This window comes from Musca vetustissima, unplaced genomic scaffold, assembly GCF_032173495.1.
Source record: "Musca vetustissima isolate MV318-11 ecotype Yass unplaced genomic scaffold, APGP_CSIRO_Mvet_v1 utg15341, whole genome shotgun sequence".
Lineage (NCBI taxonomy): Eukaryota > Metazoa > Arthropoda > Insecta > Diptera > Muscidae > Musca > Musca vetustissima.
In genome coordinates, this window is record NW_026880581.1 from 144,276 (window position 1) to 162,276 (window position 18,001).

Consider the following 18,001-nt stretch of genomic DNA (forward strand, 5'->3'; position numbering starts at 1 on the left):
GGGCGATCAATCGACATTGAAAGTGGATTCTAACATAGACCTTATAAAAAGGTCCAGCCGCATTTGACGTATTAGTAGATTGAAGTGGCTGTAATTTGTCACTTAGTGTTTTATGGGGGGAAAAATTGGTTTGTGCTACAGTTTTTTACAGAAGTGGCTGTAAGGATTCATGGATGATGATCTACGTATTTTCGGAAAATTTTCAATATTGGTGCAACACACTTTGACACATCCCCAATGTTTTACATAATCGTGCCAACTACTGGTACGTCAATTGTCATATTTGGCGTTATAAGAATCCGCAAGTAATTGGAGAGAGGTTATTACATCCTGAAAAAGTCACTGTTTGGTGCGCTCTTTGGTCCGAATGTGTGATAGGACGATGGAACGATTGTTGCAGCAAAAAGCACGACTTAGAGAATATGTGGTTTCAACAAGACGGTTCCACTTTATTGCAATGTTACATTTTTCATCGTGGCGATATCAACTGGCCACCAAGATCATTCAATTTGACACCATTATACTTTTTTGGGGTTACGGAAAGGCCAGGCAGATAAACCGCCAACCCTTAAGAACTTAAAAAAACAACATTCGTCAAGTTATGACTGAAAACCCGCACAATGTGTGACCAAAAAACGGGCGAAAATTACCTAAAAAATCAATGCTTGCAGCAGTTCGGACAGAGCGACTATACGCGTTCTAGTGTGGTAATACTAACCAAACCAAAACACTTAGACACCTGTAGTTATCTTAGTAGATCTCCTACATACAGCAATAAAATTGGTATTTATTTAAAGGTCACATACTCCTCTTGAATATACTATCAACTTCTCGGGATTATGTCCTTCAGGAGTAAATATACACGCCATAGAAGAATAGAAATTTTGTAATTTTTCACAAAAAGGTTCATTTGACCGATTTTCATCATATTGACCGGTTTTTTGACCGATTTTCATCATATTGACCGATCTTCATCAAAACAGTCATGCTTATTCCATTGCCAGACTCCTTTCTCTGTATAAAATTTCATGATGTTCGGGTCATAATTGTAGCCTCCAGATCGATCAGAAAAAATACAAAAATAAAGTCCATTTCACCCCATAAATATTAACCGATCATTACCAAAAACGATAGACAACTCCAGAAACGGTCCCGACGATTGGTCCATAAATGTGGCCCGTAATAATATACAAATTGTAATGGACAGACGGACACACATGTTTAGATCGACCAATATTTCGCAGCGTTCCTCATATTTTCCCACCTATTTGGCATTCCGGTTTCTCGCACCTGTAGCTCCCCTAAAAACGTCTCGCCTAATTAAACACTACACAACTATGTTGTCAGGGTATTACAGCTTTGTGCAGCCCCAAGAGTTTGTAACGCCACGAAATATTGGTCCTAGACCCACCTTTAAGGATAACGATCTTCAAATCTCGACTAGATGAGTCGATCTAGACATGTGTGTCCGTCCGTCCGTCTGTCCATTATATTTTGTAAACACGATACAGGCCACAGTTATGGACCAATCTTCACGAAATTTTGCACGTAGGATGGGTTCTGGCCAATGAAGACCCCTATTATTTTTGGCAAAGATCGGTTAATATCTAGGGGATGAAATGGACCAAATACTTAATTTTTATCGGTTTTTCTGGTCGCTCTAGAGGCCGCAATTATGACCCAAACATCGCGAATTTTTGCATGGAGAAGGGGATTGGGCCAAAGAATAAGCATGCCTCTTTTGATAAGGATCGGTCAATATTTAGCGGGTCAAATTAACCCTAACTTTTGTGTGAATAATTACAAACTTTGTATTTTATAGCGTATAGATTTACCTTTGAAGGACATAGACCCGAAAAGTTGTTGGTATATCCAAGGGCAGTGGTTGACCTTTAAATTGATACCAATTATATGGTCGTATGTACTCAGATGTGGGAGTTACACTTAAATATTTACAGGTGCTTATGTATTCAGATATTATTTAGTAACTCTTTACCACACTAGAGGGCGGAAATATAGCTCTGGTCGCTTTGTAATTTTCCAAGAGGATCAATGTATGGTCAAGGACAACGCCTATAATTTTCGGTGATGATCAGATAAATTTTTGGGTTGAACTGAACCGAGAACCTAATTTTTGGTATAATTTTGAGACTATCTATAGGCCACAATTGAAAGCCGAACATCGCAACACAACCCACGGTGAAGGGAATATGACCAAGAAATTAGAAGGATTCTACTGAATATTAGTAATATTGGATGACCTCTAATCGATCAAATATTGCCCAAGCACAGAATAGAGATCAACAGAATGTTAGATTTTCGTAGAAGTTTTGTAGGGTATCATATGGTCGGCCCCGTCCGACTATACTGCTCCGCTCACTGGTTTTATGATATCTTTGTTTGTGGTTGTTTTTAACAGTGCTCGCGAGAATTCTCGAACATTAGTTTTTTGAGTTTTTTAAAAGAATGTTCTACAGCAGCAAATGCTCGCGAAAGAATGAATAGACGACGCTTGCAGCGAAATTTTATCGTTCGTGAATTTTTCGCTTGTGCATTCATTGTAACTTTATCATTCGCTATAAATTGAAAACATTCGAATTCTCGCCCGTGAGCATTCGTGAGAAAGAGCGTATTTTAATCATTCTTCGCACCCTGGTTTTAATTGCATACCAATATTGGTAAATTTTTAGACCCTCCACCATAGTATGGAGGGTATATTAATTTTGTCATTCCGTTTTTAACTCATCGAAATATTGCCGACCCTATAAATTATATATATTCTTTATCAGGGTAAAATTCTAAGACGTCTGTTGTAATCACGCTTCTGAATGAATTGAGATAGGGTGCTGAAATATTATTATAAAATAAAATAGTTATCTAATTTGTTCCGCGTTTTGGGTTTGGTTCTAAGACTCTGTTGCAATCATTTCACCTGCGGAGGATATCGAGATAAAAAACTAAAACGTAAGGTTCAATAATGAACTATATATGAACTATAACCCGCATTTAGGTCTGTGGGAGGTACCAGATGGAGTGGACCGATATTCCCCATCTTCGAACTTGAACTAAGTTTGGATGAAATAATAAGATGGGCAAAGTTTGAATGAAAATTTTCAAAATTTTCTGAAACAAATTTGGCCCAAAGAAACATGGGGTCTAGCTAGAACCAATATTTCGATGAGGCTCATTTTCACCGTGTCAAAGTGTATATACCCTCATTAGCCATATGGCTGAGGGTATAATTATCCATTAAAAATTTCTGAAATTTGCATCATGATTTACATAATCGGTTTGTAGAAATGTCGGTATGAGTCCGCTTTTCGGTGTATTCCCTATATTTTCATTTCAAGTACCTGTCAGTATATCTATGGTGGAGTGTATCCAAAGTTCGGCCCGACCGAACATAACGCTTTTTCGCTTGTTTAAAGTAATTCCCATATTACAATACCTCACAAATTTCGGCACTTTGGGCAATTCGTAATTTAATATTTTGGTTTTTCATGGGGTGCCTACCTACCAAAATTTTGTCGGTCTACGTTATGGTATTTTAATTATTTCAGATATATTTTTCGGTATGTTTCGAGGTCCTAGGCACATTTTCCCAATTTAAATGACTGTAGTTTAGTATTTCGAAATGATTTCCATTTTATTTAAAAAAATCAGTCTGTTCTGAAAATTACAATACTTAATAAATAATTCATAACTTTAGAAATTTTTTAAAATATGTTGCTTGTTAAAACGCAGTGTAAAGCAATTAAATTAATAACACAAACTATCCCCCTTTCAAAAATGCCAACCCAGTTGCAGTGGAATAATCAATGCTGCACCCCCTGTTGAGTCAAAACAGAAAAACAAAAATGTCCTTAAAACCGCGAAAATACGTAACGATTTTAAGGGTTAAGATGTGGTCAGTTTCTGAAACACAGCAGGACTAACAACAGCAGCAGCCAGCCAAGTGTAGATTCTTGCACCTTAGATGGGAGCTTAAACACACACACACACTGACACAAAGGTAGTTTCAGATAAAACTAATTAACGTAAATAGAAATACGCCAAAGAGAAATGTTTTACCTAGAACGGTGGCATGAAAGAGCAAGTTTTTTATTTCTGCATATTTAATTATTTATGTAAATTTTGAAAGACAGACAGTAAAACTGTAACACGCTTTTTTGATTGTTCTTCGAAATAGGAAAAATATAAATGGAAAATTATTTAATTTTATTTTAACGTGACTGACCACTGCAGAAGGAAATGCCAACTCATAAAGTAATTTCCGAACGCAATGCAACACAGCAACTGACCATTGGTGGTGTTAATCCTTTTTGTAGCTATTTCCTTTCGGCAAACCAGAAACCCGGTGATGCAAGTGTTCATAATTTTTTTTGGAATTTTAAAATAGAGTATTGATAATGAGCTGATTTTAACTATGGACATTGTTTTAGTAGTGGTCACGCACGCTCCAAATATTAGGCGAAGGGTTTTGAAGTTTGTGTAAAATATTAACTAATACCAATGTAGTTTGGCTGCTAACCAGGGGCAGATTTACTTAGACAACAATGCGATAATTAGAGGTATTATTTTATTTTTTACAAGGTAATGAGTTGTGAAATAAATGCACGTGTGCTTTAGTTTTAAAGGTATTTATGTAAATACACATGAATGAGCGTATGTAAGATCGTATGTGCTCTGGGTTAATATGTATGAATACTACCCAGAATTTAGGGCATTTTTGAACACGAATGGGCTCTAATTTGGTATTAAGGGATATCATTGTATACTCATCTCCGTACCAAAATACCGATTTGCTACCCAATTAGAACCGATTTGCTACCCAATTAGAACCGATATGCTACCCAATTAGAACCGTAACTATCAATATAGAAAAACGTACCCAAAATATAGAATTTTTCATAAGGGGCCTATACCAAAATTTGGACCGACATATACTTGGTCTGTTCCCGTACTACAAGAATCTACTATTTTTTACTACGATAACGAATTTTCCTTTATAATATCGAAGAAAATAGTAAAATCTAGTAGATTCTTGCAGTACGGGAACAGACCAACTATTTTCAATACCACATAAGTTGTGGAAAATGGTTTACGAACATTTGGCCTGTTCCCGTACTGCAAGAATCTACTACTTTTTACTGCGATAACGAAATTTCCTTTATGATATCGAAGAAAATAGTAAAATCGAGTAGATTCTCGCAGTACGGGAACAGACTAATTATGTTGTTGTTATAACAGGTTGGCTGTAGGTGAAATGTCTTTCCTATATTGGTAGAAGAAATAGCAATGGAAATGGAAGCCTAGGAAGAAATCTCTCACAGTCTGATTTGCAGAAATTCCAGGAAGATGTTGGAGTATGACTTTGTTGCATCTGTAGCCATTTATGGCTACACGGATTTCATTGCGTTCGCCTTGGACGATCTGTTGACGTTCGATGGAATGACGTCTTCACGATAGCGTCTGGAATCCTGACAGATGTGTCGCGGAGGTGGATCCCATCACTGTGGGATGTTTGGGATGACACGGCTAGGGATACGTAGTTGAGCGTAAAAGTCGACTTTTAGACTTTTCCATTTTTGCCACCGACCAAAAAGTCGATTTTTAGACTTTTCGATTTTTGCCTTTGACTACAAAGTCGACTTTTCGATTTTGTCAAATCTGTTCAAAATCGATTTTCGACTTTTATCAACTAATGAAAAATCGCCTATAAATTCCATTATCTACAAGAATTGTTGTCAACAGAGAAAATAAAATTCTGGAAGGTGTAATTTTTGGACAATTTGGGCCTTTCCATGAAGAAAATGGAAAGTCGACTTTGCGATTTCCTCAAAGGTCAACTTTACGACTTTTTAATACAGAAAGTCGATTAGTCGAAAGTCGATTTACTTATCCCTAAACACATTATGTTGCTTGACTGACAGCATCCTGGATTAAGCGTGAAGGTGATCGACGCTCGTCATCTGGACACACCCGATTGCAATTCGGAATGCATTATTTTGAATGCATTTTATTATCGTGTGTCGCTAAGTATAATAGTCCAGACTGAGACAGCATAACTAAGCATGGAAGAGCCGATGGTTTTGAATGTCGGTACCAATGTTTCTTTATCCTAGACCAGCCAAAGCTTTCAGCACTTTATTCCTAGATTTCACCTTATGGTTGATGTAGTTACAATGCAATGAAGGAGGTTATCGAAGATAACCTTCGGATTATGGACATTCCCACCGCCTTCCTTCGATGGCAATGGCAAGTTCTAAATTGACTTCTCGCGTCCAATAGACTTTTTAGATTGCGGTAGTTGGAAAATTTTGCAATTACGTCTTAATTGTAGACTAAAGCTGCTTGGAGTTTATATTGCAGTGGTTATGTGTTCTAACCATTTAGAGCGCCTATGCTCAAGGGCTTAATCTTCTATTTCAGCGCTTAGCTGCCGGATTCTGTCGTTAACCCGATTTTCGAAACGGAGTTGGTCGCTTTTCTGTGTTAATGTGGAGGCCCTAGATGGGTAGTTTGATTTCATTAAAATAATTCTGCCCGCGGAAAATAAGACGCTTTAAGAATAATTTCACGGAATATTTTCTGGCAAAAACGGTTGGCGTCATAGGAGTCCTCAATGAATTTTGTGAATCCTTGCCAGTAGTGTTCATTATAATTCATGAATGTACGTTGATCGGGCTCCACGAAATCGCTGGGTTTCTCAACAGTGTCCAGGACGAGAATATGTTCGGAATTTAAAGCGACCTTTGTTTGATAGGAAGGATACGGTAGGAGCGATTCCTCATTGATGGAAGCGAAATCGGATTCGTCTATTTGGTTCGCAATAAGAATACCCCGTGGACCATTTGGAAGTTGAAGTTGTATGAGCGTTGAAGCTCCAAGAAATTTTATTATCTCCCTGTTGCAGATGGATGATGCTTGGATGATAACTGGTCCCAATGCTATTAAAGGGCGGAATATATACATTGACAATTTCAATTTCAGAATCTTCGGAATGAACTGAAATGCTCAAAACCTCCAGGAAAGGATCACACTGGGAAGGAGACGGAAGGGAAGTCAGGGTATATTTGGCATCTCGTTGGATAATGAATGCGAGGCCCCATCATCCCTGTCTCGTCGAATGATGTTGTAATTCCCGGAGGAGGATAAGGAACAACTGCTGGTCAGTACAGCACACACACAAAGACAAATGCATGAGAACCGAATTTTTACGCTAAGCCCGTGCCTGTTTTAGTCCTTGAGCATGTACGCTCTAAATGGTTAGATCACCTTTACCACCGCAGTGCAAATCTAATCTACAATTAAGAGTCTATGTGGTTGCAAAATAATTAAAAACATCCCTGATATTTCCTTCAATAACATTCAACATTCTGATGCCAAAAATGTGGATTGCAGTTCTGCTGGCAATTCATTGAGCATCCATCTTCGCTGAACGGGATCAAGCTATAAGTTGTCAATATCATTCACATCCAGAGAGGAAGAGGCAATAATCTCCAAATCAATGCCATGCGCATTAATTAATTTTTACTGGTTCAGATTACAAACTATTCTTAGTGAGGTTAAGTACGCAATAAAGAAATATGTAAGAGGTAGAAAAGCTTAAGTAGTGATGACAATGATAATCAAGATCGATATATCGATAAGAATAAGACTTAATTAGTTATACGTAATTGTAATACATATCACTTAAGAGTTCCAACATAACGGAACAAAAATGGAAATTCCAAAAACTCAAAAGTTTTAAATCGACTTTTTCGGAATGATTCTAAAAAGTCGAGATATAAATAATATAAAAAAATTCACAAGTAATGTTCGAGATTTTATGTGCTCTCTAGGGAACAATTTATATACTTCCTTCATAAATATATTCACTGCAATGTCCCTGTACTACACATAGGACCACCCGCCGCTTTACTAACATGAATATCAAATATGACGATGGTCACATTAAATTGAAACGGACATTGCTGAGAACACAAATTTCCGCATAGCTATAAACTGTGCAGAACTTTTCACTTATCTTTCGATTGACACCGGAAGGATAGACCATACTCCACATGTGGGGCGGGAAGATATGAACTTTTATTGCGTTGCAATTCAATAAGGAAATCCCACAAAACTCCCAAGTCAACTCACAAGCAATATAAAAATACATTCTCTCTTAACAAGAAAATTTCCAAATAGAATATTATTTTTATTGGATACCAGCCATGTCACTTTTTTGCAAATTTCAAAAAAAAAAAAAAATCCATTAAGGGTAATTTTTAATGGTTTTCAAAAAAAAAAAACAAAAACACAAAATTATGAAATATTCTCAAGAAAAGCCAAAACAACCCACCAGCCAGTCAGCCACTTATTCGTTCTCCAAGGAAGGCACTCAGTCAGTCAGTTAGTAATAATAAACAATAGCACGTGAGAGTTAAAATTGAAATGACTTCCCACGCCGACGTTCAATGCAATCAACAGTACAACAACAACAAGAACACCAATATTGTCAATGGGAATAAACTAGACCAATCTGAAACCAACTAAACCAACCACCATATTGCCATTACCACCCTTAAACCGTTTGCCATCAACTGCCTTGGCAATGGGAATATAACCGACGAACAGGATAAAAGCAAACTATTAATGCTTAACCTTAGCCAAGAAGAACAACAAAACATTCCCATCAAATCCTAACTACACTCAACCCTCAGAGACCTCCGGGAAAATTATTCAATTTCCAATTGGACATTATAAAGCAAACAAAAGTTTCTTCAAAATGTCAGTTGATTGTTTTTAATTCATTCATATTTTTGTCACAGTGGATACAACACCTCTTGGGTCTGGAATCTCTATAAAGAAAATCATTTGGTGTTCTACAGAATTGTTAGAAGGCCTGTTTGTATACTTTGTGACCAATCCCAAGGCAACTGTTTGTACATACCGGCTCTCGGATCCCAACTCGGTACACGGAGCTCTACCACAATCTCCCAACAGAAACCTCGTTCACAGGACAATCGGATCTACTCTCATGAACGACCACAGTTCGACTCAACCAGGGATTGTCAACCCAGCGAAGATCATGTCGGCAGTTTTGCTCGCAATTGTTCGAATTCGTGCCGGCATTGAACAAAACCCAGGCCCTGATGTCTGGTTATGTCATCTACACATCGCTGCTAATTCCACCTCAGTACAATGCAATGTTTGTCACAATTGATCTCACCCCACACCGCGACTAATTCATGTTGAGGGTCTGAAAGCAGCATTTTGAAATAGTGGCGGTGAAGATGATACCCAGAACCAATAAGAGATGACGGTATAGAGTGTATACCACCTAGCCAAGATGAGGTCAGAATAGCAATCAATCGGTTGAAGATTAATAAAGCAGCAGGTGCCGATGGGCTATTAACCGAACTATTCAAGACTGGTGGTAAGGAGCATGCACCAGCTGATTAGTACAATTTGGCTAGAGGAATGCATGCCCAACGATTGGAACCTCAGCATCCTGTGTCCCGTGCACAAATAAGAAGATAAGACGATATGTGTCAACTATAGAAGTACTATCCAGTGTAAAGTGTGAACGACTGAAGCCAATGGTCAATGATATTATTGGATCGTATCAATGCGGTTTCAGACCTGGCAAATCCACCATAGACCAGATTTTTACTCTGAACACATCGACACATTCCATCTATTCGTCGACTATAAATCCGCATTCGATAGCCTTATCCGTTCAGAGGTGTTTAAAGCCATGTCTGCGTTCGGCATTCCTGTAAAATTAATACAGCTATGCAGGATAACTTCAACTGACACACGATCAGCAGTTAAAGTCGGAAATGAACTCTCGGAACCCTTCAATACAGAAAGAGGATTCAGATAAGGTGACAGTTTGCCGTGTGATCTTTTGGGTGTTATCTTGCCGGAAAAGGTCATACGAGATGCAAAGGTGAACAGTAATGGCACTCTGTACACCAAACAACACATGAAGTAGTCTGCCAATGTGGGTCTGGCAGTAAATGGCGAGAAGACCAAGCTGATGGTATCAACGGGCAAGACGTCCAATAGACTCGGGCCAACTGTGGAACTTGAGAACTAGCTTCGAGGTAGTCAAACATGTTATATACCTTGGTACCGCCATAAATAAAACTAATGACATCAGTTTTGAAATTCGGAGAAGGATAGTGTTGGCTAACAGATGCTAATATGGTCTATGTAAGCAATTTATAAATAAGGCCACTTCTCGTCAGACCAAACTCACACTCTACAACACGCTGATACTACCTGTCGCTGTTGGTGTATGGATCTGAAGCATGGGTACTTATGCAAACAGATGAGGTAGCTCTTGGAGTGTTTGAGAGAAAAATTCTGCGTTGACGATGAATATCGCCGAGAACATTTCGAAACATGGTCTTTCAAATTGGAAGAGCTGCGCGAAAGACCGACGCGCCTGGAAATCTTTGTTAAGCTCGGCTTATGGAACAAATATTCTGTCTCGAGTCAGCTAAATAAGACTTGATTTAGATTATTCGAGTTTACTTGCGGCAAGTCTTTGTTTGTAGGAGAGAGGGGCAAGGGGTATAGAAATGAAAAAAAATTGCTCGTACCGACAATTTTCTGGCAATTCGTTTTGTGTATTTCATATTTGTTGACATTTTATATATATTTAAATGTGAAAAAACAACAAATAAAAAAATATATTGGAAACCGAATTGCCTTGTATAGACGCATGGAGCAAGTTCAAAAGAGAACGATAAAAATTGCCGCAAGTAAACTCGCCTAATATAAATCAGGACTAAGACCTAGAAGGTCTTTTATAGGAGGTATTCTATAGGAATATCCCTAGATCACCTATAGGAAGACCATATAGTTACCTATAGGACCAGATTATGCGTAAGAAGTATAGGAAGAACTCACAGGTCTCCTATAGTAGGAATAACTCAACTATAGGAAGACCTTACTAATCTTCTACAAAATGACCTCTGGTGTCTTCTATTGATCTGGTCCCGTATTGCTAGAATTTGTTTTTTAATTTTTGTCGATATCATAAAGGAAAAATTGTTATCGTAGTTTTCATCGAAGGCCTCACATGTCTTCTATAGCAAAACCTCTCAGTTCATCTACATGAAGCCCGCTAAGGGGTTTAATTTATGATATTTCATAGGAAGACATTTCAGTTCTCCTGTACGTTTTTTAAAACGACGTTTATGGAAATACTTCACAGGTTTTCTACCCCCTCTATTGGAAGACCTCTTAGGTATCTAATAAGTATTTTATAAGGAAATCCTGTCAAGTTTCTATAGGCAGGATTTTTAAATTTTCTAAAGGAATACCTCTCAAGTTTTTTAATAAAACTACTTATGGCTTCTACAGGAAGAACTCAAAGGTATTCTTTAGAAATAACTTTCAATTATTCTAAAGAAATACTTGTCATTTATTCGATAAAAATACCTTTCAGTTTTCTATAAAATACCTCTCGGCTCTTCTGTGGGAAAATCTCCCCAAACCTGTCTTTCTATGACATGTCAGTACTTCTTTAATAACACATCTCAACCCTTAAATAATTTACACATTTTAACCACTGTCCCAAACACAATCGACTACCACGATTGTTCTCATGCGAAATACAAATGACAAGAGGATTGTGTACAACAAAAAATGCGCTGGTGCTATCAACAGGCAAAAAATAACAGCAATGCTACTCATATTACACACAAACATATTTTTTGTGTTTGATGAGGATGATGATGGTGATTTTAACCTGATAGACCCTTGTGAATCCAATAAGATTTCTCTTCTTTCCCAGCCATATAGAATACAGGCAATGGGGGTTGATTTCAGGCTATCATCATCATCCACATCGTTTAATAATCATATGTTTGTCATTATTGCGATTGCATTTTGATATTTCCATTGTTCTTGTTGTCCTCGTTGTTTACATTATCCTGGCCCAATGGCTCGTGTACAATTTTACCGCTCGTCGAAAAAAAGGTAAAAAATAACAACGAGCTCACACCAAAATTAAATTGATTTGTATTTTTGCGGTAATGTCGTCGGCTCTGTCCCATTAACTGGTGAATGAACATCAATTGTGTGTGTTTGTGGATTGTTTTACGGTTGAGTGCATAATTCGATTAGAATATTTATTGAGAACAAAAATTAATGGTTCATTAAAATGTTCAGTGTTGTTGGTGGCAAAGGTAATTCATGTGATGTGATAAATCTACATATGCACAAACATTCATGCATGCATACGTTGTTTATATGTGTGTCTTAATATATGCACATATGATAATGCCATAAAGGTAGATGACTGACTGGCTGGCTTTCTGTCTGACTACCCCTATCCCAATTAACATGTTGTGCAATTGTTATTGCACACATCCGATTCATATGTGATTATATTTTGATATATTTTTGCTGCTGTTGTTGCTTTGATAGCTATAAAATAATCAATATTGGTTTTATTTGTTTGCATTTGAACACATTTTGGATTCATTGTGTTGGAATATAAATCATTCGTTGATGGTTTTTTTTTTTTCTTTCAAAAATATATGGATTTTATTACAAAAAAATAGAACGACGTAAAACAAAAAAAGAAAACTAGATATAACTTTATTCATTGAATAGCTTAGACATCTCCCCTTCGTCTCTTTGACGGGGGAAACTGAATTTTTTTTTTCAATGCCATGGCACTTGATTGGGATTACTTATGATACCCTTTTTATAGTATTTTACTGTTGCTGCTGCCGAACTAGAAAAACTAGGTGAATTCAATGCCGGTTCATATGAGGGACCTGAACCCTCAGCTTTTAGCACAGCAGCACATTTCCATTTTTTGCTATAATTCACTGGAAATAAAAAATCGAAAAAGTTATTATTTGTTATCTTGAATGGAGGGGAGGTATTTGCATCTTACTTCTCCATATCCGTACACAACCATCATCACCGGTCGAAATCAACATGGTGGCCAACATGTTCCAGCATACACGCCACACTGGACAATTGTGATCGGTGTGTTTAACTGTTTGTATATCTAGTTTGGAGGTGCCGGTGGCATCACTGAAAATAATAATAATGATAAAAAATTTTAATAATCCTGAAAATGTTTGTAGTTGTAATTATAATCCTAAGCTTTATTTTAGGTTATTATAATTTATTTTAATGTTGGGTTTGATGCTATGTTTGTAAAATAAGTCTATAGTTTCAATGCCTGTTGATAAGCTATTTCTGATCGGCAAACCGAGTAGTTATTTAGACTGCTAACAGAGTTTTACCAAACCTCTTCCTACAAACCGCAGCATAAGCAACACTTGGGTACCATAGAACACCATTAAGAAACCAGTGGGATGAAAAACGCCGCGTATAGGCCAACTTTTCAAACTGTAGCAACACGCAACGCAAGAGAGAATTATCAGAAGGAATGAAGAGAAGAGAAACTATTTTCAAGAGAAAGAAGAAAAACGTGAGCGCGAGCAAATCGAGATGTACAGGAGTCAGAATGAAGTCCGGAAATTTTACCCACGAGTAAAACACCAAACCGAAGGCTTGGTTCTGGCACATTCTCCTGTTGAGATGAAGAAGGAAACCTGGTAACAGATACAGACAGCGTTTTGAGGATCTGAAAAGAGCATTTGGAATACCTCTGGTATCAAATAGTAACGGCGAAGAAGATCAATCAATAATAGATGGTGGTATATATTATATACCACCTAGATAAGATTAATCGGCTGAAGAACAATAAAGCAGAAGGTGCCGACAAGACGATATTTGCCAACTATAGAGGAATTAGTCTTCTTCCCATCGCATATAAAGTGCTATTCAATGTGCTGTGTGTGTGCGACTGAAACCAATGGTCAATGACATTATAGAACCATATCAATGCGGATACAGCATGCCAAATCCACCATTGACCAGATTTTCACTTTGTGCCAGATCCTGGAAAAGACCCACATCGACACATTCCAACTATTCGTCTACAATAAAGCCGCATTCGACAACCCAGTCCGTTCAGAGAGGTTTAAAACCATGTCTGCGTTCAGCATTCATGCACAATTAATTCGGCTATGCAGGATAACTTTAACTGGCACAAGATCAACAGTTAAAGTCGGAAAAGACCTATCGCAGCCCTTTAATACCGAAAGAGGATTCAGACAAGGTGACATTTTGTCGCGTGATCTTTTTAACATCTTACTGGAAAAGGCCATACGAGGTGTAAAGGTGAACAGAAAGGGCACTATGTATACCAAGCAACATCGGTACAATGGGTCGGACATTGCGAGCGGTAATAGCCACCTTTGAACGAATTGAGAAGGTGTCTGTAAAAGTGGTACTGGTAGTAAATGGCGAGAAGACCAAGCTGATGTTATCAACGCGCAAAACGTCCAGTAGACTCGGACCAACTGTGGAACTTGAAAACTACAGCTTTGAGGTAGTCAAAGATTTCCTATACCTCGGTATCGCCATACACAAAACTAATAACATCCGGAGGAGAATATTGTTGGCCAACAGCTGCTACTATGGTCTGAGTAAGCCACTCAAAAGCAAGGGCACCACTCGCCAGACCAAACTCACACTCTACAAGACGCTGATATTATCCGTGCTGTTGTATGGATATGAAGCATAGGTACTTGCGCAAGCAGATGAGGCAGCTTTTCTCAGGTAGATCTGCGTCGACGGTGAATATCTTCGTCGAATGAACCATGAGCTATACCATCTATTCTCAGACATCGACATAGCCAGACGGGATCGAGCTGCAGCAACAACGTTGGCTAGGTCATATTGTGAGAGTGGATGAGGATGCCCAGCGAGCCAAGTAATGGCTCATCCGTTTGCAACACCACGAAATATTCACCGGAGACCCCACAAAGTATATATATTCTTGATTAGATTAAAATTCTATGTAAATTTACGAATATCTGTTCGTCCGTCTGTCTGTTGATATCACGATAGTGACCGCAATATTTCAGATAGAGCTCTGAAATTTTGCAAAGATATTTATAGGATTTTGCTGCTGCAAGTGGGATATATCGGTCCACGTTTTGGTGCATCCCCCATATAACGGTACTCCCGAATATTCGGTATGTTGGGGATTTTGAAGTCGTTTTTCAACCGAATTGAGTACAATATGGTATTTTTGGTTATTATTGAATTAAACATATTCGTACCAAATATTTATTCATATTGACCCCAGTTTCAGTGTTGCCCCATATAAAGGAAAATCCTTTAATATTCGGTATTTTGGAATTTTTTTTTGGACACGTTTTTTAAACGGAATTGGCTGTAATTTTGTATTTTGGGTTCTTATTGTATAGCACATTTCCATACTAATTATTTTTTATCATATCATATTATTCTAACGTAGAAATCATAAAATGGATGAAGTTTAATGGGAGCCGAACATGTGCACAATTTGTCTTTCCCAGAATAAAACCCCATAGCCTCACGTCTTCGTCCTGCCTTCTTTTTTGTCGTAGCATTCCGTCACCGCCTTCTTTTTTGTCGTAGCATTCCATTGACTCAAGATTTTTTTTTTTTTTTTTTTTGACTCTTGCATCGTAGACAGTATTTGTTGTCCCTCGTCAGAATGGTTGTTATCATAACATGGAATTCCATTTGTTTCACAGCTAATTGTTGGACTTGCCTAAGCTCTCCTGCAATTTTCCCTCTCTAACAGCTCTTTTGAAACTAATCCATGTCTTCCAACATTATGTCAATGTTTTCTTAATTGTTCGGATTACATGCTCTATTGTTTATATCTTGTTTGCTGTCTCCAGATCAAGTTTGGTCGATGTTAAGCCTTTGCACGATGCGTATTTTCTGGAATAAAACCTCATAGCCTCACGTCATCGTTATGCACCTTCCGTTCCCAGAACTGAAGCTCGTTCTCCGGCACCGCATTATTCCTTGTCATAGCCTCTCTTTGACTCAGCTGTTTTTTATTCCGTGTAAATTCTCCAGCAAACTGACAGAATCTCTTTTACATTTTTAGGAAATTCTTCAGCACCAATTTCCTCCACAATCCGTCACTGATTCGACTCGAAGAACCAATGTTAATATACCTGTTTATTATTTTTCTCAGGGATATTCTCAGAGGAGTGAAAGCTCTATTTATTCATATAAAACCCGTAATCTCACCCAATCTTACAGGTGGGAAAAGAAAAATCCTACGTTATTTTATAGTACAAACATTCAACAATAAAAATCTCTAGTCTTCACTGGACTGTATACAAAAATGAATCCCTATTTAACTAAATTTTCTCTCCCCCTTCAAAAGAGACCTACAATAAGTCATTCATCGTATTCATTAAACGAAAATCTCAGTTCGATACGTGAAAAATATCCGAGTGAAACAACCGCTGAATAATTATTATGTACTTACCTTGTTCCACGAATATTAACAATATACAAATCTTTACTAGCCACAGCCAGCATATGGAAGCTTCGACCTGCATTCGGGGCAAATGCTAAATCGGTAACAGGATCCGTGATGTCATTAATTGTATCGACCTTAACACATTTGCGGGCATTTTCACTGTAGGCGAAAATAAAAACTTTACCCGTTGCTGTGGCCGTTTCATCGCTGCCAGCCTAAAACAACACACAAACAAATAAGATTAACATTTCTGCAAACAAATAAGATAACAACAACAGCAACTTACAGCCAACAATTGTGACGACAACATATACATTGACGTATTCCACGATAAACAACTCAGTGGCAATTTATTTGTGATTTCATGTTGCACCGACCATTGACTTAAATTCATAATATCGGGAGCTTCATAGATACGTATAACACCGTCGGCCGAAGCTGTGGCCAGTAGTAAACCCAAATATTTCGGTGCAAATTCAACGTCCGTGACACTTGTACGAGAATCAACGAGGATGGTACGTTTGACCCAGCGACGAGCTGGAGTCATTGTGCCGCCAACTTTTTCACCCAATACCTCTTCCCATACGGAGGCAGTTCTGTCAAAAGAGCACGTGGCCAAAACTTGACCAAATTCTGGATGAGCCCACGATACACGCCATATTGAACCCGAGTGTGCCTTCCAACTTGATGTCACCGACCATTTGCCTTGTTCATTTTCATCCCATATCTGAAAGGGGATAGATGATTGAAAACAATGAACTGAATACTGAATGGCATGCCAAACACGGCAAACATTCACACACAATGCTGCATACCTTTACTGTTTGATCGCTGGAACATGTTGCCATTCTGCGGCCGTAATAATCGAATACGACATCGTGTATAACATCTTTATGATCAACAATAATGGGCTCAACTTCAAACATTCTTTTTTATTATTGTTTAATTCTTAATAGCACAAATTCAGCAAATTTCAATATTATTTTGCAAAGTAAACAAAAAACACCGGGAAAATATTGATATCAATATCGATTTGACCGCTAATCGTGTTATCGAATTGTTGCACAGTCGACTGTATAAAGTTAACGCCGTTGACTCTGTAAAAAAGCAGCACAGTGGCAAGTATTAGTGCTTTTCAAACTGTATTAACCAAAAACAGCTGTTTAATTTAAAAATTTTGAAAGTATTATTTTTCTGTTTTTGCCTGTTAGGACATTGGTCATTGGATGATGATCGAATTTTTCCATAATAAACATGTATTCCATAAAATCCAGAAATACGCCCTAAAACGACATATACATTAGAACTTTAAGGAGGGTTAACCTACTTTATGAGGATCTATTTAATAAGTGTGCGAAGGAATTGACAATTTAAATCCACTGTGTTAAATAAATCCGGTACAATGTCAACGTAATAAAAAGCAACAGAAATTACATTAATCACGTAAAAAATATTTGTTTGTTATCTCTTTGAAATATATACAAATGTATGAAAAAACAAACAGATGATAAAAAATTGAAATTATAGATTCAATTCCTCGTAGGTGTGCTGCCGTAATTAAAAATAGTGGCCACGCTGTCAATTACTAGCTAAATTTACGTATTATAGAAAAAAATCAAAAAGTTGCTTTAGTTT

At 37.6% G+C, this 18,001-nt stretch overlaps 1 protein-coding gene across 1 annotated transcript; it reads right to left on the reverse strand.

Annotated features, from left to right (window-relative positions):
* Window positions 1-12,665: 12,665 nt before the first annotated feature.
* LOC133326261 (nucleoporin seh1) lies at window positions 12,666-17,303 on the reverse strand. The gene is made up of 5 exons (XM_061534944.1): window positions 17,182-17,303; window positions 16,653-17,093; window positions 16,373-16,581; window positions 12,911-13,053; window positions 12,666-12,842 (listed from the first exon to the last, which is right to left on the reverse strand). The coding sequence occupies exons 1-5, from the start codon at window positions 17,290-17,292 to the stop codon at window positions 12,673-12,675; spliced, it is 1,074 nt and encodes a 357-aa protein (XP_061390928.1). The 5' UTR covers window positions 17,293-17,303; the 3' UTR covers window positions 12,666-12,672.
* Window positions 17,304-18,001: the final 698 nt, after the last annotated feature.